Source organism: Alosa sapidissima, chromosome 11, assembly GCF_018492685.1.
Source record: "Alosa sapidissima isolate fAloSap1 chromosome 11, fAloSap1.pri, whole genome shotgun sequence".
Classification (NCBI taxonomy): Eukaryota; Metazoa; Chordata; class Actinopteri; order Clupeiformes; family Clupeidae; genus Alosa; species Alosa sapidissima.
The window spans coordinates 7,294,888-7,319,598 of NC_055967.1; the positions used below are offsets into that span (position 1 = coordinate 7,294,888).

The 24,711-nt window shown below is 40.8% G+C and overlaps 2 protein-coding genes across 5 annotated transcripts in view; one reads left to right on the forward strand and one right to left on the reverse strand.

Annotated features, from left to right (window-relative positions):
• tmem266 (transmembrane protein 266) overlaps positions 1–12,744 on the reverse strand; it is a 70,750-nt gene extending 58,006 nt beyond the window's left edge. For 2 of the 4 annotated variants that reach the window (XM_042111076.1, XM_042111072.1), the window contains exons 1-3: positions 11,900–12,743; positions 11,128–11,203; positions 9,796–9,908 (exon numbers count right to left, since the gene is read on the reverse strand). In XM_042111076.1, coding sequence (XP_041967010.1) covers positions 9,796–9,809 — 14 coding nt within the window. In that variant the 5' untranslated portion in view covers positions 9,810–9,908; positions 11,128–11,203; positions 11,900–12,743. Of the gene's footprint in view, positions 1–9,795; positions 9,909–11,127; positions 11,204–11,899 lie in introns of all 4 variants that reach the window. The other 2 variants (XM_042111074.1, XM_042111073.1) reach the window with 2 other exon arrangements.
• A 3,312-nt stretch (positions 12,745–16,056) lies between these two features.
• Positions 16,057–20,665, forward strand: LOC121724572 (pro-neuregulin-4, membrane-bound isoform-like). Its single transcript, XM_042111236.1, has 5 exons — positions 16,057–16,393; positions 17,036–17,099; positions 17,593–17,686; positions 18,609–18,755; positions 19,030–20,665. The coding sequence occupies exons 2-5, from the start codon at positions 17,090–17,092 to the stop codon at positions 19,106–19,108; spliced, it is 330 nt and encodes a 109-aa protein (XP_041967170.1). The 5' UTR covers positions 16,057–16,393; positions 17,036–17,089; the 3' UTR covers positions 19,109–20,665.
• The last annotated feature ends 4,046 nt before the right edge of the window (positions 20,666–24,711 follow it).

Consider the following 24,711-nt stretch of genomic DNA (forward strand, 5'->3'; position numbering starts at 1 on the left):
GGCCCGACTGGCTCCGCCGAATGGGAAGCCAGCGGCTGAGACGACACTCCTGGGTGCACTGTACCAGAGCAGATATATATATAAACATAGAGACACACTTTAGAGCACTGAGGCAGAAGTATGAAAAAAACAACTACAGGGTTAGTAGTGTCCCAGTTTGTACTGGTCCTGGTCGGATGACACAGAGATTATTCTGTTTGACAACAATGACAAAAAACTTGTAACATTAACCTTGAGTCTAAGGCCTTAAAATGTAAGAAGCAGGCGAGAATTTCAAATATTTCCAATACTTTCAGCTTTTATGTCAAATCAATAAGTGAATAACGCTTCTGCCATCTTAGTAAAGCAAGAACAAAGAGATTTCATGCCCAGCCTCATCTTAGAGAAAATCATTCAGGCCTTTATCACCTGATAAAGCAAATAGCCCTTCCCAAAGAGACCATTATAGATACAGAACATTGAGAAGACTATAACCAGAGCATTAACTAATCCCAACTGAGGACATTGCAGGTTTAATTCATCCTGTACGATCTTCCATTCCCTCAAGCTAGGGAAAGAACTGATTTAAACTTCTTCCTACAATCTCTCAACGGGCAAATCAGATTCCCAGCATGCTTAAGGAATACAAAACTAGTAGGTTGCTTGAGTCTTCAGGCACCACTAAGGTAGTAGCGTCTCTTATTAAAAGCAATCTTAGCAACACAGACATGTGAAAGCCATGTGTACCAGAAGATCTTAGAGCTGACCAAGGTATGGCTAATCTCAAAAATATTTTTTTTCCCCTCGTATCTTTGGATGAACAGCAGGATGAACTTTTAAAAAGTTTTATTTTATTTATTTTATGATGCCCCTTAAAATGTATTTCTTTTTTTATGGTGTCAGAACAAAGCACCTTGAATTACTTCAGTCAATGAAATTAACTCTTCTTGTCATGAATGAATTTATGTTCTAGTATAAATGCCTTCGGTCTTTTATGTGTCTCTTAAATTGACTTATAGTTTTACAAATGTTTATGCAAAACAGTTCACTTGTGAACTATACTACAGCAATGAACTCGCCTAACCAAAAGAGGATACACTATGAAGACCTTTTGAAGACATTCGCCTTGTGTCCTTTACATCTGAAAACAAGCCTACTGGTGATACTGCTTCTCGAGCATCTTGACACGTCCACCTGAAGCAACTGTATAAGTAAAGTATAGTATAAGTGTATATAGTCTTTTGATCCCGTGAGGGAAATTTGGTCTCTGCATTTATCCCAATCTGTGAATTAGTAAAACACACTCAGCACACAGTGAACACACAGTGAGGTGAAGCACACACTAATCCCGGCGCAGTGAGCTGCCTGCAACAACAGCGGCGCTCGGGGAGCAGTGAGGGGTTGGGCGCCTTGCTCAGGGGCACTTCAGCCGTGCCTGCTGATCGGGGTTCGAACCAGCAACCCTCCGGTTACAAGTCCGAAGCGCTAACCAGTAGGCCGCGGCTGCCCCTTAACTAGTGCTTTGGAGTCCAGACCTGGCGCCATTTGTCATGTTCTCTAATCACTGAAAGTAGTAAACATGCCACTTCTCTCTCTAATCTTCCGACACGTGCGTCGAGCAGCCACGGAGACGCCTAAACCAGGAGTACAGGGGGAGAAGCGAGAGGGCGTCTGGAGCTCTAGCATTCACAGAAATCCCTGCAACATCTGTCAACCTCTTCCAGCCAGATGCTGCGGAGAGCACTCAAGCAACAAGCCATCAGCACGAGTTAGCCCGCAACATGTCTCGAAACCGATGGCCAGGACTGAAGCCTGGTCCGCCACGGAGCAGGGCCGGCCCGAGGCATAAGCGAACTAAGCAGCTGCTTGGGGCCCCCCGGGTTTCTTTCTTTTTTTTTTCCATAATAAATAACGTAAACAAGTGACATCAATGAATGAATAAATGAAACAATTAATAATTCAAAACAAGAAAATTCTGATTTCATGATCAATATGCCTGCCTACCTCTACTGTGTCTGCCAGCCTTTGAGTCACGCGCATAAACTAGACACCTCGGGTTCATAGACAATTCGTGCAGACACTGCATCAAGTTCAAAAATTGGAAGAGACGGTAATGTTAAGAAAAGTCACAAAAAAGGACGTATCCCTCTGGTGCCGAAAACAGAAAGAAGAAAATGACAGAGGAGGAGAAAAACGAGCAAGATACAGGTATGTTTGCATGATTATTTACAGTATGTTTTATGTACAGTATGTTTTGATCTAATATAAGCCATCACCAGAGCTAAATCCCCGCCATCAATAGAGAAATGTCTCCCATTAATATATATTTATCTAGGTGTATTTCAGATGTCAAGGATATTGGGATTGTTTTGGATGTTCAATCAAGCATGTACCCTAGCCATAGGTGGGCTTATGTTGTAAATTAAAGTTAGCTAGCTGACTGACTGAAGTGGACATTAGCACTACAGTAGCTACATGAAAACGTAGCTGAAGGCAAATTTACCACAGAGGGATTGTTTCTGATTTCGCACCTGAAAGTGTTGATAGTTTATTACTGTTCTATAATATGTGACATAGTGGTAAGTCTGATAGCAACAGCAGGCTAAGCCCAGGCTCCCAGTCCCAACCCACTGACTAGCGTGACTCTGGGCATCGGTAACGTTCCAGCTTCATAGGCAAAGATGGAACAGTATGTGCGCTCTGCTCTAAGATCTTTGGAGATAGATGGTAGTGTTTGAGAAAATATACCATGTTGGGTGGGGACTTCTGTGATGGAAATAAACGTACATTTGATTATGTGGCAAGTGAGTGGCAAGTGATGTAGCGGTGCTACCCTAATATTTAGGCTGCAGTAGATCACCATGTTAAGAGTTACTTTTGATTATGCCTCATTTGCCAATAGAATATGAATTGTTACATGTGGAATTGCTTGTTGATGAGTGTAAGTAGTGATAGCAAAATAAACTCATTCTGCTCGATCAAATATGCACTTATGCAATATTTGTTTTTTTTTTCAGAGACACTGTTGAAGTACTTTGGAGCACATCTCTACCACTAGGCTACCTAACTCTACCTCATCAAGTGTCTGCCTCCGTGGCTGATGACACAGAAGGTGAGGTTTTCTTGATAGCAAATGGTTACATAGCCTGCTAATATGACATGACACATTTAACATAGTTTTTGTTTTATTTATTTATGTATTTATTTAATCATTGCAGGTTCGTCCACTGCAGAGTTGCAGATACCTGAAAGCCAGGTACGAAGTAGGAATAAGTATCTATTTTTTGGGACATTTTATTTTTGATTATTAATGTTTGTCTATTTTGGTTTTATTTTGTAGTTGAAGATTGCTCATTTAATGCACATTTGCGGATTTGTTCTGCAAATCTGTTGAAAAACAAGTCATTAACGGATGTACTTGTTTACAAAAAATACAAATGCTGTTGTATTTTGTTATTTGTCAATTCAACTTCAGTAAACCACCCTTAGTGCTTCACTTTGAATATGAATGTTTCAAATAAATCTGTGATTTTAGTACCCTCTAAGATTAAAAGGTGACAGGGTTGGTGTAAATAACAACTAATACATTGGTTTACCAAGCACATGGGGCCAGAAGTCTAGAGCGGAGCCCCAAAACATTTTTGGAATGTGAGCAAGGATGGATTACTGAATGAGCCTACCGAGTCCTTATGCATCTGTGTCCAGTAGTTCATAATCAGTCACTGTATTAATACATAACCTCACTGTATTAATTTATAATATGACATTATAGTGTGAAGTTGTCAATTATCGCCAAGCACAGGTGACTCTGCGTTGTGGGAGGGGGCCCAATCAAATTCTGCTTAGGGCCCCCAAAAGGCTCGGGCCGGCACTGCCACGGAGTATCCGATGGAGTTCGATGCCATTAGAGATGCACACACAGCAGGCTGGCTCATCAGGACGCTCCTGAAGGTCAGAGGGGTTGGTCCAAATAAGGACCCTCTGTAATAACATCATTCTCACTGTAACACACATACAGAGATAGAGAGAGGGAGAAAGAGAGAGGGGAGGGAAGGAGAGAGAGAGGGAGACACATATACACACATACACACACACACACACACACACACACACACACACACACACACATACATACACACACACACATCCATACATTTCAACTGCATTATGCTTAAGTGCTGCAGGTCAGTTCCGGGGGGTCCTATGTCTGAGCACTGCCCCCAGTGGTCTGCTGGAGAACTGCAAGCTCGGCTGTCGGGTCCTATTCACAGCGACGATACGTGTGATTCCTGACCACAGCACTTACGAGGACTGTGCAGTCCTGACACCATTAGTGGACAGCCCTTTCCAACAAAGCGGTTTGCTGTAGGAGAATGAGATCTACGTCACGAGCTGTCCTAGATAGGTTTGTCGAGCGGAGCAAATTATGTAATGCATCGTAACATTACACGGCTGCTGTCTTATTTTTCTGTCTGTGGGAGGATTTTATTTCTACATTTTTTTCCTCTCTCTGGAAACACAGTGGGGATGAGGAGAGAGAGAGAGAGAGAGAATTTTCCTCCGGAGTATTCCTGAGATTAGGCCACAGCAATCATCAGCTCTCATTCCAGCAAGAATACAGAGGTTTCATTAAAAAGAAAAGACAGGACTAAATGCTAGCTGACCTGTTTCAAACACACACATCTCCTCAGGGTGTGTGTGTGTGTGTGTGTGTGTGTGTATGTGTGTGTGTGTGTGTGTGTGTGTGCTGTTTATGTCTGAGTCTTTGTAAGTGTGCGCGCAAAAGCACACACATACACACATACACATACACACATACACACACACATACACACACACACACACACACACACACACACACACACACACATGCACACACACAATTGTCCCTGTGTGCTGACTGGAAAGAAACACACAAACATTTCCAATGTTTGGCTCCAGGACAGAGAGCAGCCTTTCAACAAATAAAAGCAAACGCAAAGCGCTGTTGTTCGCCCAGCACCTCTGATACGTGACCGTCCAGAGCAGTCCCCTCCAACGAGACCCTACAGCTAGCCGTATCAGTTCAAAATGAGAAAGAAGACGACTGTTAGGCTCTGTTCACAGAGAGAGCTTTTCTGTTTGTCAGCCTGGAGATAAGTTTGTCATTCAAACACCCAGACAATAACAATCGGTGTGCGGGCAGTGTGTAAAATAACACAAAAAGCCATCGCAGGTTTCGCAATGTATCCTATTAAATTTTACGACATGAAATATCAACCCAATAAATGTGCACCGTTACAAGGGGTGGGATATCATTGAAGTACCTGTTATTTGGGAACTGCAGCTCTCTCTGTTTCCTGTTGGCAATGAGTGGGTACAGGAAATATACTGCAGAAGGAGTCAGTAGATCTACAGTCCCCCGCATGCTCCAGAGGATGAAAACGGACCCGCTAATAAAACCCCACATGAGAGTTTCATTCCATCAAAGCAAGGGAAACTGGACTACACAAACTACACAAACTACACTCACTCACTCACTCACTCACTCACCCATTCAGTCACACTTCTGTCAAACACGGAGACTGTCATAATGGGTTCTCCCCATCACCAGTCACTCTCTCTCTCTTTCTCTCTCTCTCACACAAAACTCATTCTTTACTGACCCTCCAAATAAACAGTTGCCAGGACAACAGTCTCAGGACTAAAACTTCTTTTAGGACACTTTTAGGACAAACTGATCATTACCCTCTCACATAGACTATCACATGCCCTGACTGTAAAGAATCAAGTGATGTTGCGCAGTGTGCATGGATGGCACTAAAGCGACTAAAAACATGGCTTTTTAAGCCAACAGTTTAAGCTTTTTACTGTAAAGCGATTCTCTCAACAATTCAAAAAGGTAGAGTACAATAAGAATAAGTGCATCAGTGAGTGCTGTTTTCAAACAGTCAAGTGTCAGTTCTAGTCAGGTGGTAAGTGCTACGATCAGCAAGACTAGTTGTAGTCAACTAGACTAGTAGTGCTACAAGAGGAGATGTTCTCTGAAGAGCTGGGTCTTCAGGAGTTTTCACTCCTCACTACCACACCTGACTATGACAGAGTGCACATAAAAATCTCTCCAACGTGTGACAAAACAACATGTATCAAACAACTACTATGTCAGTGGTTATGCCTAAATGCCTGTGTCGTAGACTGGAGCTCTAAATACTAGTTCTTCCGACCACCGGTTGTGTCTCTGCTTCTGTCCTCAGCTCGGAGGACCTGCTCTGGTTCACCTTGGCCCACCCCCCTCCGCTCTCCCCAGTCCAGCGCTGTTATTGGGATGCAGAGAGCCATTTGGGGGAGCCATCTGCTGGACAGGTTCTTGGTGGGGGAGAAAAGTGTGCGTGTGTGTGTGAGAGAGAGAGAGAGAAAGAGAGAGACAGAGAGAGCGAGAGAGAGAGAGAGCAAGTGAGTGTGTGTATATGTTTGTGAGTGAGTCAATGGGCTCTATTTTAATGGTCTATAACGGAAGTGTCTTTGCGCAAAACGCAAGTGACTTTGTAGGCGGATCTTGGGCGCTGTTGTTATTTTACCGGCGGGATAATTGACTGTTGCGCCAGATGCAAATCTAAAATGGGATGGTCTGAAGTAGCTACATTAATCATGAGTGTGGTTTGGGCGTAACGTGCAATAAACCAATCCGAGCGTCATCTCACATTCCCTTTAACAACAGGCACGCTTGTTCCATAGCTGATTGCTATTATGGTGGCGTATTTGCCAGGCGTAGCCAGGAGCGTTCACAGCGCTATAATCACTGTTCAGTTGGGAACAGTTAGCTATTGATTTTTCCTCTTGACAAAATGTAATACAGAATTGTTACAAAGACATACTTTCCGATGTTTTGGGATCACTCTCACTGAATCACAAAGTTATGAATGCATGGTGATATTTTTGCAATGTACAATGTAATCTAACATTACCTCTCTATAGACAATGCATATCTTCTGTCAGTTAATCTCTTCTCTCCAGTGCTGCTGCTGGGGCATTTGGGTTAAATGGCATCGGCATGCAGTTCAACATCACGTCTCCTTAAGTCCTCTAATATTTCCTAATTTATGTCATCAACACATCCATGGTTCGTGAAAATGTGTATGCTAGATTTATGCCTATTTTTTCACATCTTACTGTAATGGACACCACACTGATTTCCCTCGTGTGGTAATATTTTTCTTTATAATTATGTATGGTTTGCAGAAATGGGAACTACGTTGTATAGATAAGAGGAGCAAAGTGTGCGTTGCACAGCACAGGCAAGGGCTCCTTACCATTAGGCAACTTAACAACGAGAAACAGCTTCCAAGTTGACCTAACTTTCTAACTCCGCACAGTATCCCATTAACTGCATGACAGTAGGCTATTTACAATATTTTTGAACACGTTATCATACAATATGTGAACACGTTATCATCAACTTAATGCACGCACAACATTTGTTTGAGCAGGAGAGAGAATAACAATGAATGGATGCAGCAACTACAGAAATTGTAGCGAAGGCTACTTGCTGCTTTCTTGTACTATCTATGGTTGCTGGTTAACAGCACATAATAAGGTGATTTAAGCAAATTCACTAACTTCAAGGCCATCATGGATATAAAACGTTTTTTGAAAACAACGAAAGGATGGAGGGAACATAGCAAAGCTTGGAGTTATTTCAGATGGGCTACAACAAGGTAGGCAAAATTGTGGTGCTTAAAACCTTAGCGCAGCTGGAATAATGCTTAGGCTGTAAAAGTCCTGGCAGGAAGCATGCATAAGGATGTAGATCCAGGAATGTACTATTATTTTGTTCGTAGTCCAGTTTGCAACAATTATTAGTTAACACTAAGTTGTAAACACTTCGGAAAAAAAAATATTAAAAACTGGATATACCAAAAAACGTTGATGTAATCGCTTCCTGCCAGGACTTTTACGGGCTTTTCCCAAATTACGGAAGAAACGTTGACGCAGCGGTATAGTAGCAGATAATCAGGCAAGTCTTATTTAAATAAACTCCTGGTGCACTTACAAACTTTCTAATGCCTCGTTATTGGACTAAAGGTCATTGTTGTACTACTGCAGAAGTTTCGTACCATTCAGGGCATTATTAGTGGGGTAATTTATGAGATAAAAGTTGGTATCATTACGACTGCAGAAACTCATTAGTTTCTGACAGCGCTACTCGACCAGGGTTTGACCAAGGGAAAACAGGTTCTGGGAGGGTGGCTCGGGGTCATTGTGCAAAGGACCCTAGGATGAAATTACTCCGAACCATCGCTTTAAAGTGCACGCGATGTTTAAAGCCATACACAACGCTAAATTGGAACAAAACTAAAGGTAACTTTAGCCTTTATAGGGCTGTATAAAGTTGTCCAAATTAATAGGTCGTAATTAGGCGTTGTTGTTGTAAAGATATTGCATGTAGATGTTGTAATATATAGGCTACTAAATTTTTAGGTGACCAATGCACGAACAAAACCGGGAAATGGACAAATATTATCAAGGCTTTGAATGTTTCCGTCTGTGCACGGGGGTGTCATCGGTGTGCAACGCATTAATTCATGCAGGCCTGTGGCCATGCATGCGCCCTTAAAATAGCATCTGAATTTGAGCCACAGACTTTAGACCAGGGAGTTCCTGGTCTGTGGCGGAATTGTTTTCTGAAACTGCAAAATATCAACAGTGAACGTTTGCGCCGGAACACGCCCCGTCTTTTTCGCTGAACCGCCCCCGTGGGCGCAATTGAATTCCCTAATTTACAGGCATGTACCTGTGGAGGGAAAATTCCAATATGCACTGACTGCAAAATAGGAAAGACAAAAGCGCGAGTATACAAAGTCAATTGCGCTGGGGTGCAAGATAGAGCCCAATGAGTGTTTGTGTTCGTGAGTGTCTGTGAATGTGTGTTTGCGTGTGTGCGTGTGTGTGTGTGTGTGTGTGTGTGTGTGTGTGTGTGTGAAATGTGTGTGTTTGGTGGGGGTGATAGCCCCTAGAGCCCAGCTCAGCTTAGCTGTATGCTGCTGATTCTCTCTCAAAGTCACCTGCCAGCAGAACATGTAGTGTGTGTGTGTGTGTGTGTGTGTGTGTGTGTGTGTGTGTGTCTATGTGTTTGTGTGTCTGTTTGTGCGGGGTGGAGGGGGGATGGGGTTGGATACAGTGGCATTTCTGACATGTCCCTGATCTCACTGGGGCCCCCTCACTGAGACAAAGTAAAAGCTGTGTGCGTCTGTGACCTGAGGCAGGCTGGCTGTGTGACAGTCCAAACACAGAGCGAGTCATTTAGGTAGCCGTAATGGCTCTAACCTTGGTGTAATGTGTAAGGTCACCGAAAGGAGCTCCTCAGTGAAACTGTCAACAGCAGACTCCACAACAACTATCTGAAGCAAATAGTTTGGAGGACGTGTTGTCAGCGCTTTATACAGAGGCGCTGTCCAAGTTTATGTGAACTACTGAAATTGTAGTCAGGGTTTTCACCAACTCAGCTCATTTCTATTTTCCAAGAATAATAATAGATGTAACATTATCTTACTATAGCCCCCACACAGCCAAATTAGCAAGTACACTTGATTTTGTTATAATCAAGTAAAGAAGACTAGACAGAAAAGCTGCTGTTGGTGAAGCTGAATAGCTATAATTTTTTCTCCGAAAGAAGTTGCTGATCACTGAGTATCTACTACGAAGGACATGAAGACAGGGGAAAAAAACAGGATGCACAGTGCAAGGCTAGGTTTATCTTAAGCGCACCTTGAACACCGTGGTTGTCTTCAAGCGCAACAACAAAGTAAAACATCTTTGAGAGAGACGCGTTGTACTCACTGATTTTGACTCATGTTGGTATCTTGAGACAGCAATTGGATTTCCACAGAAATATCCCCCCCCGACTCAAGCTCCTGATTCACAATGCAGGAGAAGCGTCACTTATACCAAACCTACAAAAAAAAGGCAATCTGGATTTAGGGACAGCTAGGTGACTTTCAGCTAGACAATACATATCATTCTTTTTTATCTTCAGAGGATTTAGAAAAACATTAGCAGTCTATTCAACATTCAAATATAGACTTCGAAATTACCATAAAAAAGTAAAATAGCATTCAATATTAGTGGACCACACACTAGTCTGTCTTTTACTCAGCATAAAGATATGGTGAATATGGTTACATATATGGAATATGAATGAATCAACAGCACAGAATGCAGACTGCATTAGACCTATAGCAATGGGAGGGAGGGAGATCTTCACACTTTGGCTGCTCAAGCCATTACCGATTCACTTACAAACCCATTTGTGCCATCGAGAATCTAGTATGCATGTGTGAACACCTGCAACATAACATACTGTAAGGCCTCATTTACTTTTAATAACATAACAAGATTTTGGAAAGGGGATATTATTGTTAAAACAGCTCTGTCTTTTTCACACAGGCTTTCACATCTAGACATATTGCTTGTCAAAGCAGTTCAAAATGAATAACACAACCTACTCGCTGTGCCCCCCCCCCCGTCTTGTCAAAGCTGTGATGAACCTGTCATGCTTGGTCTGATGGCACATCTATAAGCTGAACGAGCTGCATAGGCTGTTTAACTATCGCTTCCATCACTGAAACGTTCTCATTTGTAGAGGTATTGGCGTGGCAGTGGTGGGATGAGAGAAGGGACATAGTGTGGAGTCGGTGCAGTACCTGACAAATGAGCCAAGCGCGGGACAGATCTCTCAAACTTGTATGAGACATTTGAGAGAGTACCTGAGAGAACCACTGCGCAACAGAGGCATGATGGAGGACAAATCAAGTCAGGTCAAAAAGGGGCCGGAATCTGATCTTCCATCTCAATTACATGCTAAACAGTGGAGGAGGGGGAAAATATCTAACATTTAAGTTCTATAATGAGAAGATTAGCAGGGAGTCAGGGAGTCATTTTTTCAGTAGAAGACATTGGGTATTTGTAACAAAGCAACTGTACATTACAACACCTACCTAAGAACATTATATTTTGCATATCTATGCTCAATTATTTTGCTGCATATTATAACACACATGTGCACATATCAGACATATGGATAACACACTGATGAAATATGGGGGTATTGATGAATCATATTTTAAAGTAATTAATCTGCAGACGCTACGCTGCAATAATTTAAGTACTCACATCAATGTCCATTTTCATGAGGAGGCAGGCTGTTTGTGAAGATTGTATTCAAACTTCTAGAGAAGGCTAAAATAATCTGAAGACAAACACAATTGTTCTTAAGCTTTTCAAGTTATATGGGCGAGTCTCAAAGACACTTCTGAGAAACAGATACCCTCCTCACGCCATCTGGCGAAACATAAGTACCCTAATTGTGTAATGTAACGTAGCCAACTGTTATCAGTTTATCAAGGCATAGATGACAGGTCTCCATCTTCCAAAAATGTCTTAAAGCGCCACGGCTATGGGAAAAAATATTTTTCCGCTCTTGCTTTTAGATAGACCACCGTACAAGTAGCTCGAAACACTCCCGATTCACTTTAACGAAAACGACCAGAACCCTTCAAGTTTCTGCTCCAAACAAACTGACATGTAATGGAGATCAGTACGCCTATATCATTCTTAAAATAATACACGCACTGTTCATTTCATTCATTTTAAACGGCCTAGAAGGGGCTACTGGTTTTAGTGCGCGTCCTGATTAAAGCTATTAGTAGGCTCTAAGACATGACATCGAATCAATCACATGCATTGTTTCTCCAAATTTACAAAAGCCAGCAATGATGCGCTTATTTTGGATAAACACGGCGACTATGGTTGGGTCATTACGGTGATAATTAGTAAAATATGAGGCGAGAGTAGGTGGAGGAGGGGTAATTACTGACAATGCTATGAAGAAAAAGCTAAAAAAAAAAAAAAGCTATCATGGGCTTGCATGGGAAAGTAAACGTACCTTTGTTGTTTTACATTGTTGAGTGATTGATAGTGTCTCCCTTGCCCTCGTAATGATGATGGTAATATCTCCCTTGCTAATGACCAGTGCAAGGAAAGCTCCGGGATGGCTCTGTGTAGGCTGCTGCTGCTACGGCTGCTACCCTGGGCACTTTAGCATTTGCCAAGCATCCGTGCCTTTTCTGCTGCTGCTGCTGCTGCTGCTGTTGCTGCTTCGAATAAAGGGCAAAACCGAAAAGCATCAACCGTAACGCAAGCATCATCCTTCACCAAGATGTTGTGAAGAAGCTGCGACTAACCAAATATCCAGAGAACGGCATCTTTGGAGCAGGAGGAGGGCATTTAGCACACTCACACACACCGCGCCTGCTCAGCTCGCGAAAGGGCTTCCCCTACAATCACGCCAGGGACTCCATGTGCCCTGTTCGGCTCCTCAGCCAGGAGCTATCCAGGTGCTGAAGGTGCGACCCGATCATCAGTCTCTGCCAAAGTCACGAAATATTGTAGGCTTAAAGAACATTGAAACAGCGTTCTTGATCGAAGACTACCGTCTCTAGATATGTATTCCCGATTCAGCACAGACTTGCAGAGGCGTGTGATGCAGGAGATAAATAGGTCCCGTTGTGTGGAATCGCAGGAGACTGGATTTCACGGTTGGTTTGTGGGGTTCCTCGGGATAACCTCCAAATGCGCACGTTGCTCCAATCACCTCATATTCCATTTACGTCTGAATAGCCTCTCCGCGTATATGCGGTCATTTTCCCAGGGTGCCTCCAATGAAGAAATGTTTTTCTCTTTTTGTCAATTGGCTTAACCGTTTGTCATTCAACGAGCTTTACTACCCGATGGTTAAAGGAGACATCAGTTAATATACCGACATCTTTGAGTCTTTATATCATACTTGTCGGGAGCGAGAATAACTTCAGGATACTGTGATGTTACATCGATGAACAAATTAACAAAAATAAAATAAATATTTGACCCGAGCCATGAATTTCCCCGTCTATGTGGTTGAGAGGGGAATTTATTGACATGCCTCTTAAGGCCTTACATAGATGCAAACTGAAGGACAGGAGATTAATCTTAGTCGCTTTGGTGCATTTTTTCAAATCATCACTAACGTTTGCACAACAGTTAGTGCTTTTGTCAAAACAATTAATGCAAACTGCACCACATAAGCGTACCTTGCTTAGTCTATGTCTCAAAAGTTAGTATTTATAGGCCTACCAATTAAACTGTCAGTGCCATCACAATTACAAGTCCTTACGCCATTGTTTATGTCAAAGATAGTCAAACTTTTCTCTTGTTGTTAATATGGCAGTTTGTAAGTATTTTCTAATGATCAATGTGCAAGGCATGCCTATTTTCTATGTAGCATAGCTATTTCAAAACTATAAAGTTACACATGATTTTGTGTGGAGGGGTCGATTGCAAGAGCGTGGATATGTTTCTAAGTTTTTACTGACAGACATTGTGGCAGTATAAGGAAACAAAGGCTTTTAGAGCACTGTGCACATTAAAAATAAACAATATACAGTAAGGGACCGTTCGTACTTTATAAACGGGGTCACCGGAGGGATTTTGAGTGCTTCAATCAAAAGTTGAATGACCCTCACCTGCCTGCTAAATAATTTTCAACGACCCTCCAGCAGTGTTTTCAACAATAGACATGACCCTTCCCGGCCAATTGTCGATACCTTCCGCTCACGTTATAAAGCGCTATGAAAACATATCGACGTAAGCTATCGTTCTAAATTCACCCTCTGCTTTCTGATCTTACACATCACACTTCACCAAGATGGTGGCCATTTCAGTAGATTTATTCACTAACATTGTTGTGGAAACACAATAAGCATGGAAACTAAATGCACACTTCCTGCAACTGCATTAGCCTAGGCTACTTGAAATAAGTTACTCCTCTAGTAAGTATTCACATGAAATAAAACAATAAAACATTGAGACCATTCAACAAAGCACACTGGGTAATAACAAATTCAACACATGAACTTGTTGCTATGGACTCGTCTCTAGACTTCCTCAGTCATTGCAAAGCTGCCGAAGCTGAACATTATCCAAAACTCAATTTCTCAGACAAGCGTCAATTTGGGAGCAGGCTACACTCCTTCCTTCTCAAATGACTTGAAAAGGTCGTTTGCACAATTTCACAAATAATCACAGGGACCGAAAAATACCTAACATGAAAACTTTTTCTGGGTTTAGGCCTATCATTTTAACTTTTCCCCGCTGTCTTGCCGTTTTAATAGTTTCCCGTGGAATATCCCATATTACTGTAATACTCTCATAACATTAGCATTCTGGCCTGTCTCTGTGTTGTTGTCCTGTTGTTACCCCTTGCCCTTCCAGAGAAACTGATGTATTCAAATCATCATTTTGCTTGCTTGAATGCGAACTCAGAGTGATGTTAACCTACAGTAGACCTATTTAAGTTAACGACGTGGTTGTCGTGAGAGCATGATTCATTGTCGCTTGCAGTGTTCGGCCGTAGGCTATGTCTACGTGCGCACCTGCCAGGCTAAGAGCCAAAGAAATCCCCCTGTATATTCACTCCAAGTTGGCCTACCATAACTTACCAACTCTACACTGTAGACTATAAACTGGCTATTTATATGACCAATGTATTTGTTCAACTTTATGAAGCAGAATTACGCACTGCTACTTGGAACGTAACACATTTTTGTTGGAGAGAGAATGACAGCGATTAACAAATTGCACTTGTTGCTGGTTACCAATAAATAGGGCCTATTTTAACAGAAAGGATGGAGCTCAGCAAAGCTAGAGATGGGCAGGAACAAGGTCAATTGGTAGAAATGCTAGTCAAAACGTTAGGAGCTGGATGTGTGGATGAATGAAGCACAAGTATGCTTTATAAGCATGCACACTGTTTAAAGTTAGGCTAGGCTACACGGTAAACTACAGGTAAACCAAAGTTAAATTTAGCTTTTTTAGGGCTGGATAAAGTTGACCAAATGGATATAGGCTGTTAGGCGTGAATAAAGTAGGCTACTTTGTTGCTCCAACCTTCCAACGTTAATGGGGAGGGATGTTGACATTTTCCGTATTTTGCGTGAGAAACCCGGGAAATCTCCCTTATTTTCATTGTTCAATGTTGACAGAGCTATGGAATGAAAGAGAACGTTATATGGCGACAGAAATCAACAATCAAAAAAGCCACTTTGATTTTTTGCTGTTTTCATTAATACAAAAGATGGGTGATCCCCCCTCCTAGACAAAAAAAAGTTAGGTGACCCTCCCCTCAACAAAGAATAAAAAGACATGACCCTCCCCTATTTTCCTCCGGTGGCCCCGTTTATAAATAACGAACGGTCCCTAAAACACTCTTTCGTTCCTGTCTGTCAGATCACATATATGTAGGCCTATATTCTAGACAGACTATGACAACTAGTCATGACAGCTAGTTCAACAATTTTGCATGTAATGGCTCAAATGATGAAATAAGGCCAATTTGTTGTATGGGGACTATTCAGCATGGAACCGGCATAGTGTATTTTGACCAACAGGACATGAGCAATTGAAAATGTAAAAGTGTATTAAAAAAAGATGGTATGGCATTTCAACAAGCAGTTTTGAGAATTTCAATTCTGATCTGGGAAATGCACCTAACAAAGCGACTGAGAAAAACTGTAAATAAAGCTGGGAAAGATGTAATGACATAAAATGGCAGAAACCTGCATGACCAAACAACAGTGTGATGTTTAGGTCTATTATCTGTTGGCATATCTGTAAAATGAAGGGGCATTTTGAGTTCAAGTGACCCAAACTGCTTTATAGTACTAGACTGCATTGTAAGGGTGTCAGTATTTTTTTTTTTCTTGAGGGCTACTGTACCTCTACTGCGTGGCTTTGATGGTTTTAAGTTACTGTTACATAAACAAAGAATGTAAACAAGCAAGCCAGGATCAGGATAAGTTCTCATGATTCCTTTCATAGCTGTGGCTTTCTGTCCTCTTCCTTCCTTGCATAGCACACATTCTGCCAGGCCCTGTGTTTACCTACGTAAAACCTGTCGACTGTCACATTTAGGAAACAGGTGATCTCTAGACCACTCCTTTGCCAGACCTGACACTGCTGCAACAGAGTACGCAGACCTAATTTCACATTTAGGCCACGCACAGGACACAGTTTCCTCTTTCAAAACAGTCTGAATAGCTCAGCTAACATCTGATGTCAAATGTCAGGATTTCAGACATGTCATGGGTAATGAGTGGGATGAGAATTAAGGTCATTCTTTAAAGCAAATTCTTGTCACATTAGTCAGAAGCTTAATGAGAATCCCCGCCATTCACAATGTGGACAAACAGCAATCACAACATTTCTCCTGCTCAAGAGGATCACGCCCACACCATCCAAGTGCCTAATGTAGGTGTCCCAACAACACGTGTTATTTAAAGAAGCCAAAGTGACTCACCCAAAGGCTTTTGTTGAATCAGACGTGAAAACGAGCTGCTACTCAGAGGTAAGAAACATTTATGTGTTGTAAAAGTGAAATAAATGTTTTTGTTTTTTATTGAGTTTGTGTTTCTCTAGCACACTTTCAGAGGGAGGACTGAACTCGAGATTGAAAGAAAGAAACTAAGAAAAAAAATCTAACTTAAGGTTTATGATGGCACTGCTGGACATAAATGTAGTGAAAAACCATCATAAATCTTTGAACACATGACTGTAGTCTGACAGAGATGTTTACTAACTGGATGAGAAAAAAAAATCATATTGTCCTTCAACAACTTACGGGGACGCATAACATTAACTTCATATTAATGGCGATAACTTTCAACTCAGTGTATATCTAAAGGCAGTCATCCTAAATTCTTAAATGTTTACTATCTTATTACCTTGTTAGCTCCTGACTGAAGTTGCAGTCTTTCATCTACTAGTATGCTAAGAGAATAAACTTATCACAACACCTATACCTGTATCCTGTATGGTTTTCTGTGAAACTAAAGTTGCAGTATTCTTCACTGGGAGTTATAAATAACATTTGCCTGAAAATGTTTCATGTTGAATATTGCGTCTGGGAGTATTTCTTGTTTGTCTTTTGTTATGGTATGAGCTTGCGATGAAATCACACCATATTCCTGGAATTGTCCTTCATTTCCAGGTTGAGTAATCGCAAGTTTCTTGGAAGAAGAAGAATCAGGAAAATAATATCCCAATGATGGCCGGTAAGCTGAGTTATTGAGATGAATGAAACTTAGGCTGAGGACATTATGAATGTAAATAATGCTTGGATGAGACATGCCCAGGTATCCAACTTGTAACCAAGCACCAAAATGAATGCTGATGACCTAAAACTGACCCATCTTTACAAATTTGTCTAACCAATATTTTGTGACCTGATATTATACATGTATAGACTATGACAGACAGGAATCGTATTGCATTCATGTAAAAAAAACTGTCTTTCTGAATTAACGTCAACATCAATTAACTCGTTAATTCTGAAAAACTGGACCCATTTTTTTTTCCATGAATGCAATACGCTTCTGTAAGGAATAACAAAAAGTTAAAAGGTCCATTAATTGACAAAATAAAGGTTAACAAAATGCTCATGAGTCATTTATCTCATGAGCATTTTGTTTTGCATTTAGTCATAAGTCATGAAGATAAATACAAGGTGCAGAGTTATTTTGCATTTATTTGTTTGTTTTTTGCCAGATCATGGAGACCCATGTGATCCATCTGAAGCTTCTTTTTGCATGAATGGGGGATCATGCTACAAGATCCCCTCTGTCTCCACCCCCACCTGTCGGTAAGTAAAACTCAAAAAGCCCATTCTCTAATGCAGTAACGTCAGCTCCAACATAAGTGGACCTTACATAGACGTGCATATCCACACAATTCCCAGTCATATTTTCTGACAGTCAGTTGGCCGCTTCACCCTAGTAAGATTGATTGGCCAGTCAGCAAAGTTTCACCTGATTTGACTCTTTTGGACTTTTGGTGTTTCGAGGGTAAATGGTTCTATGTAGAATTGTGTAACTTGAGTAAGAACGCTGTGGAAGAACTTTTGTTTCTAACCAGCTAGTTCAATATCAGATTGATCTACATAGCTTGTGGTACAGAACTCAAACAGTTCCTTAGAAAGGCCATGTCTGTCCACGGCGTGTCTGAGCTGGTTGGGAGTAGCACCCGCAGGCTCAGTTTTCTCAGGGTGTCTAGTGAAATTTCAAGTTTTTCAGGTGCTCGCCCAGTTATTCAACATTTATTCTGTTGTGAAGCCACCATGCCTTATACAGATATGAGAGTTTAAGCACTGTATGTAGTCATATATCAAGATATGTCTACTACCCAAGTGTCCTCTTTAATCTGTGTATATGAAACTGGTGTGATTGCTCTCCTATACGTGACAACTACTCCAAAAGGAACATTTCCCTCAGTCCCTAATGTAGTATAGTGTCATAACTTCTCCCAAAGTGTCAGTTCTGCCTGCTACATCTCTCCTTCACATCTCTCCTGCTTCATTGCTTGGTGTCCTTTAGGAAGAGGCTGTACGTTTGTCAAAAAAGTCTCTCTCCCTGCAGCACGTTCACTTAGGATTAGGACAAGCTGTGAGAGATCCTGGCCTGATTTGAGGCCTTTGCACACTGAATCAGTATTTTTCAGACAAAATTCTTGCATGATTACAAAATAAAGCATGACTTCTTTACTGACCGACTGCTTTGCCTCTTTAGGTGCATTGATAACTACAAGGGCAGCCGATGTGAGCAGTTCCTGCTGGAATCTAGGAGCAGCACCGAGTCTGGCATGATCGCAGCAGTGGTCATCATGGTCTTGCTCATCGTGGTGATGCTGGCTGTGATCATCTACTACACCTGCAAGTCAGTATAGTCTAGAGAGTCTGCGCAGTAAAAAAATAAACACACACACACACACACACACACACACACAAACAAATACAGGAGCAGAGACTGATGGAATTTGACTCTGAGAATTTGTATATCAAAATAGGTAGTAAGTTGGCAGGTTGAAATGACAAAACAGGCAACACGTAACATATAACTCCAACAACAAACAGCCAGACATTCTAAGCATCTTTTCTACAGTGCCAGCTTGTGACATGCATTCATTCTGTGACGTCCCTCTTGTTTTCAGGCTGAAGAGGAGTAAAGAACAAAATCAGCCAACCAGAGAACAGTACTGGAAGGTCCAGCACAGGGAGCCAAGAGTATGACACTGTCCTGACCGAGCAGAGATCTGAGGACACAGCAAGAAGCTCCTGTGGTGTTGGAGAGCTCCATACACACCACTGGCACAGGTCTGAATTCAGCTAGAGCTGGGATGGACTAAGACCCCTCGAACAGACCGGCTATATACTTTAAAACACTTCACACTGGATTTAGTCTTCTAATGGTGTATTTTATTCAAAGTGGCAGTGCAGTGAATGCATGCGTGTTGAAAGGGCTTCTTCTGTGTAGCCCATGACCCTAGTTTTGCCAATGTTATGCTTCACCACTAGATGTCTGTCTCTGAAACTTTGTTGAAAATGTAACATTTCAAAAGGAATCTTTTTAACATTAACTTCAGTATACAATCACCTTAGGCTTGTAATGTCATGTGACTGACAGGTATATAGTCAATGAGGGATGACTGTTATTATTGCATTTTATCAGATGATTATTTTGTTTGTCATTTGTTTAATGACAAAAGCAGTAACCTGTAAGAACAAACCAATGCCTTTGATGCTCTCATCAAAAAAAGTCGATTGAGTGATTAGTTGTTAGTATTCAAAAAAGGAATACTTCTTATGAATGGCTAGGGTGTCATGTTGATATAGGCAGGGTCCAGGGATCCTGTTGAAGGCCACCTTTTGAATGATACTGACTGGAAAGACTGACAGATGTTAGAAAGGTTAGAAAGAAACTAGGTTGTAGCTGACAGTCAACAACATTACTTGATCAGATCCTAATCAAGAGCCACAAGAATGGCAGGAAGAACAGCCACTGTTCACTTTCTGTGCACAACTTGCGCAATAGTTAAAACTGCATTAAGATAAACTGTCCATGCCTAATAACTTTGTAATTATTTGCTTAATATCCCTTTAACACAGCTATTCCAATGAGGATTTAAAAACTCCAAAGTCAAAAAACACTCCTTAAATGGATTTGATACAAAGAATGTCAGTGACAGCACTTATATCTGCCTGTCATTGGTTGTACGACTACTGCAATAACATTAACCGGGGGGTCAGTAAAACCTTACATTGGTTGTACTATCGGTTGTATTATACTAGCCTATATAACCACGAATAAGGCAAATGGTTTCTAGACAACAGTTAACACAGCCGGTATATTCACATTACGTGTTTAATAGAGAACCTCAACATTCATATGTTGTAGCAGCACTGTGCATGTTGATCACAGAGGAAAGCCTGTGGTGGCTATGGTGGAGTAAACATGGCATAGGGCTAGAGAGGAACTTGGGAATGTGAAGAATGCAAAAGAATGTAGACATGATGCAGGCACATGAAAACATGCATTGCATTCATTTTTGTACATTTTTGGTCCTGTAAGAAGCATATACTGTATGTGTGTACAAATATATTGTATATTTTATTGTAAAACACTGTTTGTTCTTGTTTGTTGATGGTGATTTATTTTTTACATTGTTTATTTGGATGACCTGTTGACAGTGACTTAATGTCAGAGTATGTGTGGTAGATGGAATTGTATACAAAATAATCTGTTCAGTGTTGAGGGATACTACTTTTTAAATAAATAATATGATTGTGCATTGGTAGCATTGTATTGTGTTTGATGTGTGCGATTCACAAAATCCCTAAACCTTTTTTAGTATCTTGTATTAAAGGCTTGGCTTTTGTCATAGGAAACCATAAAAAATCATATAACTTACTGTATGCCCTCCTACTAGGGATGTCCCAGTGTGTTGTTCAGTTGTGTTGTTGCACCATCCATCACACCATGAAGAAAGCATCTGTCAGGGTAGTGAGAATATGGAGAGCGCTCAATTGACTGAGTTCAATATGCAATATGTGCTGACATAACTGACAATAACACTTGTGCACAGTAGCCCTTCCCCATAAATATGTATTTGAATGTGTGTTTGCATACACACTCTCACTGCCACTCTGTCTCTCTCTAACACAGTCACAGTAAGAGAGTGACTTAAGCAGTTACTAATATTTGAAATGCTTTAATTTTTGTATCCTCTAAGCAGGGGCGCTGATAATTTGGGCCCTATGACAAACAATAATTCTGCAAATATATAGTATTTGAGGGAGGGCCCTCTGGGGGCCCCCTCTCAGTGTCGGGCCCTTAGAATCGCCCTAACAACCCCCTCCCCTTGCGGCCTACCATTTTTTAGTGTAGCTCTGGTATAGGGAGTCAGCTTTCATCAATTAACACAAATGAAATCCCACATGAAAACAAAAGAGGCATTTATAAATTCTATTTTCAAAAACATAAAACATATATCCTCTACTTTTCTCCCGGGACAGCCTTGATTAGATAGGCCCCTCTTCTGAGCTGGGTATAGTGCTCAAAGGTTTCTTACCGCTCATAACTGCTGGGTGCTCATAGGGAGTTCATGCCTCAGGCTACGCAATAAGAAAATGGGCTTTGTAAATTAATCAATATAAACAAAGATAAATATAACTTGGACTACACTGGACTATTACATTATTGATCCTTTGTGTTGTTCTGAAGACATTTGTAGTCATGTAATGAGAGGTTCATTCTATTTTGTCAAGATACTGTAAGCATGCATTGCTGTTGTTATTACAAAAGGAAATCCTGCTGTGGGACGCACACTCTTTGCACCTTCTTATGACGGATAAGATTGAGAGACTATGACAAAATGTTTTTGAAGTGTACAGACCGGAGGACATGGATGGCTTTTAATTATATGAAATAATGCTACCACCTAGTGGTAGTATCTTGTAAACATTATTTCCTACGGGTACGTTGGCCTACTGTACGTTGTCCTTTTCTGACTGCCCTCAATCAACTACTTATGGTGTATAGATGAATCATCCTAGGGCTGTAACAATCATAACTAGGGCTGTAACAATATGTCTACTCATACTAAACCATCATGGTGTGGACCTCAAGGTTCAATAAATATAAGCACATGGAGAATACATAATATATTTGATAAACTTCATGTTCATTCTCATTCGTAGACTGATAGATGGAGCAAAATATGGATAAAGGTTTACATGGCCAGGTCAGGAGAGCCATTCGTAGAATTTCACTCAGGGCCTCAGGGAGGTCAGTACTGTCTGAAACATAACATTATGGATTTTATTTTGTCAGCGGAATGACAAATCCATCAAATCTATAAAGGCATTCCGAGATTTTATTTTTAATTGTTCACACACACACAAATACACACATGGGAGCCTAAATTGGACCCTCTATTCAATTCAATTCAATTCAGTTTTATTTAAATAGCGCCTTTCGTGCAAACAGCAAAACAAGGTGCATAACAGAAATTAAAAGATAAAACAAAATAAATATAAAAATAATAAAAACAATACAATATATGTATATGAATATATGTATATAAACACCAAAGTGCAAGTCATAAAATAAGAAATGTATACACACATACATATGCATACAGAACAAACCCATCAATTCATAAAATTCAAAACGGTCATGGATTAAGAAAAGGCAAGGCTAAAAAGGTATGTCTTGAGATGTTTTTTAAACAGTCCAGTTGACTGGGGCATTCTCAGCTCAGGTGGCAAGCTGTTCCAAAGGGAAGGACCATAGTGAGAGAAAGCTGCCTCCCCGGGTGTCTGTAGGAGGCCAGACTCTACATTTGACATATCCCCTACTAAAAGCAGTAACCGCACACACACAGGGGGCAGCTGTGGACAACTACAGTGTCTGGGGAGAAGTTGGTGAGGATCAGGGATGCGTCAGTTAGTAGATTTTGAGGGTGGAAGGGTGGAGGGTGTTGAGGGCCTGCCTATCTTTCTGACTCCCTGGTCAGAAATCTTGCGAGGAGCTCCTGTGCATGGCCGGTTGATGATGCAGTGATGTTCCTTCCACTTGCAGATAATGGCCCCTGCTTACTGGAAGATTCTGAAGTTTTGAAATGCATCTGTAACTAGTTCCATCAATATGTTTTGCAACAATAAGATTATGAAGGTCTTTTCTCATCATGAGATGTTTCTTGTGTGACACCATGGTGGTGAAAAACCTTTTTATAGCCCATCAAAATGTACTAACCCAGCTTATATTAATTTGCAATTTGCATAGGAAGGGATAATTACTTTCTAACTATTTACAGATTCTAGCTCATTCCTTGCTTTTCCATACTTTTTTTTCTGTCGGTCCACTTTATTACACCAAACTCATATGGATTTTAATTTTTGGATTTTTTAATATGTGTGAATTACCTGAGTTAATACTAATGTGTGGTGAAAATTTCAAGCGAATAGCCTCATTGGAAAGTACTGAAAAGGTAACACTTTACTTGACAGTATTGACATAAGAGTGACATGACACTGTCATGACACATGAACCCAAACCCTAACCCTAATCCTAACCTCTAACCCTAACCCTAAAATGTTCTGACAAAAACCAAATGTCACTTAATAACAGAAGCGTTATGTCATAAAGTGTATGACTTGTTTATGACACATTCATGACAGTGTCATGTCACTCTAATGACGATACTGTCAAGTAAAGTGTAACCACTGAAAAAAATGTTGATGTGAATACTTATTTGCCCCGCTGTATGTTTAACTTGTTGTCATTACTAGTTGTCATGGTCTGTCTAGCATACAGAGTATACATATATGTGACCTGACACTGACAGACAGGAACATCAGGAAGTATAGAAAGATGTACAGTGCACAGTTCTGACCAAGGTGGCATTTTTCACTTGCAGAATGCTGTAAAATCCTTTGTTTTCTCTATGCTGTCAATGGCTTTCACCAGTAAAAACTTTGAAACACATCCACTGTCTTGCAATCAAACCTAATAATGTGTAACTTTGTAATTTTGAAATAAAAAATAGTGCTGCCTTGCGCATTGTTCATTAAAAAAAATACTTACAGAGTAAACTGTTATATTGACGACAAGACAAATCAGTTTGACTATTGACATAAACAATGGCATCATGACTTGTCATTTTGATTGCACTGACCATTTCATTGCCATAAATATTTGCTTTTGAGGCATGAACTAAGCATTTTGAGTAAGACACATGCTTTTGCAGGTTATCCACTATGCTGTACAGTTTGCACTAATTGTTTTGAGAAATGCACTAAATGTTGGGCAAATGTTTATTATGATTCGAGAAATGCACCAAAGCTACTGAGAAAAACTGTAAAAGTCAAAAGCAATTACAGCATCTACATAATAATGATAATGCAAGTCAATGGCCACTGCAGTATGGAACCAATTCAATTCAGAAACAACTTCTTTTCAGCACCTGCTATTCAAAGAACTTTTGCTGATTCCCGAATTCTCCATTGTGACTTACTGTCAATGACATTCCGTCTACTAACAATTGTAACATAGCATGAGGTCAAAGTCGTTTCCTTTTCATGTTCCTGTAACAAGAAAAACAGAAACACTCAGATTAAGGACTTGCACAATGACATTTGTTTCAATTAGTGCCCTTGGTGCCCCTCACAAAAGCAACCAGGAGGCCATAGCCAACCTCCCATTCCCTTCACACTCTTATGTTCATAAGTGTAAGTGTTTGTGCTTATCGGGGGTCCATTTATCTTGCAATTAGTTTTAGGTTGGGTGAAACTTTCTCACAGATTTCTCACAGCATTGAGCCACCCTAGATGTG

Bases quoted from the DNA above. Each gene is read 5' to 3' on its own strand.
- LOC121724572 (XM_042111236.1), top strand. The intron at 17,687-18,608 runs GTAAGTAAAACT...TTGCCTCTTTAG, and splicing joins GTCTCCACCCCCACCTGTCG to GTGCATTGATAACTACAAGG. The intron at 18,756-19,029 runs GTCAGTATAGTC...TCTTGTTTTCAG, and splicing joins ATCATCTACTACACCTGCAA to GCTGAAGAGGAGTAAAGAAC.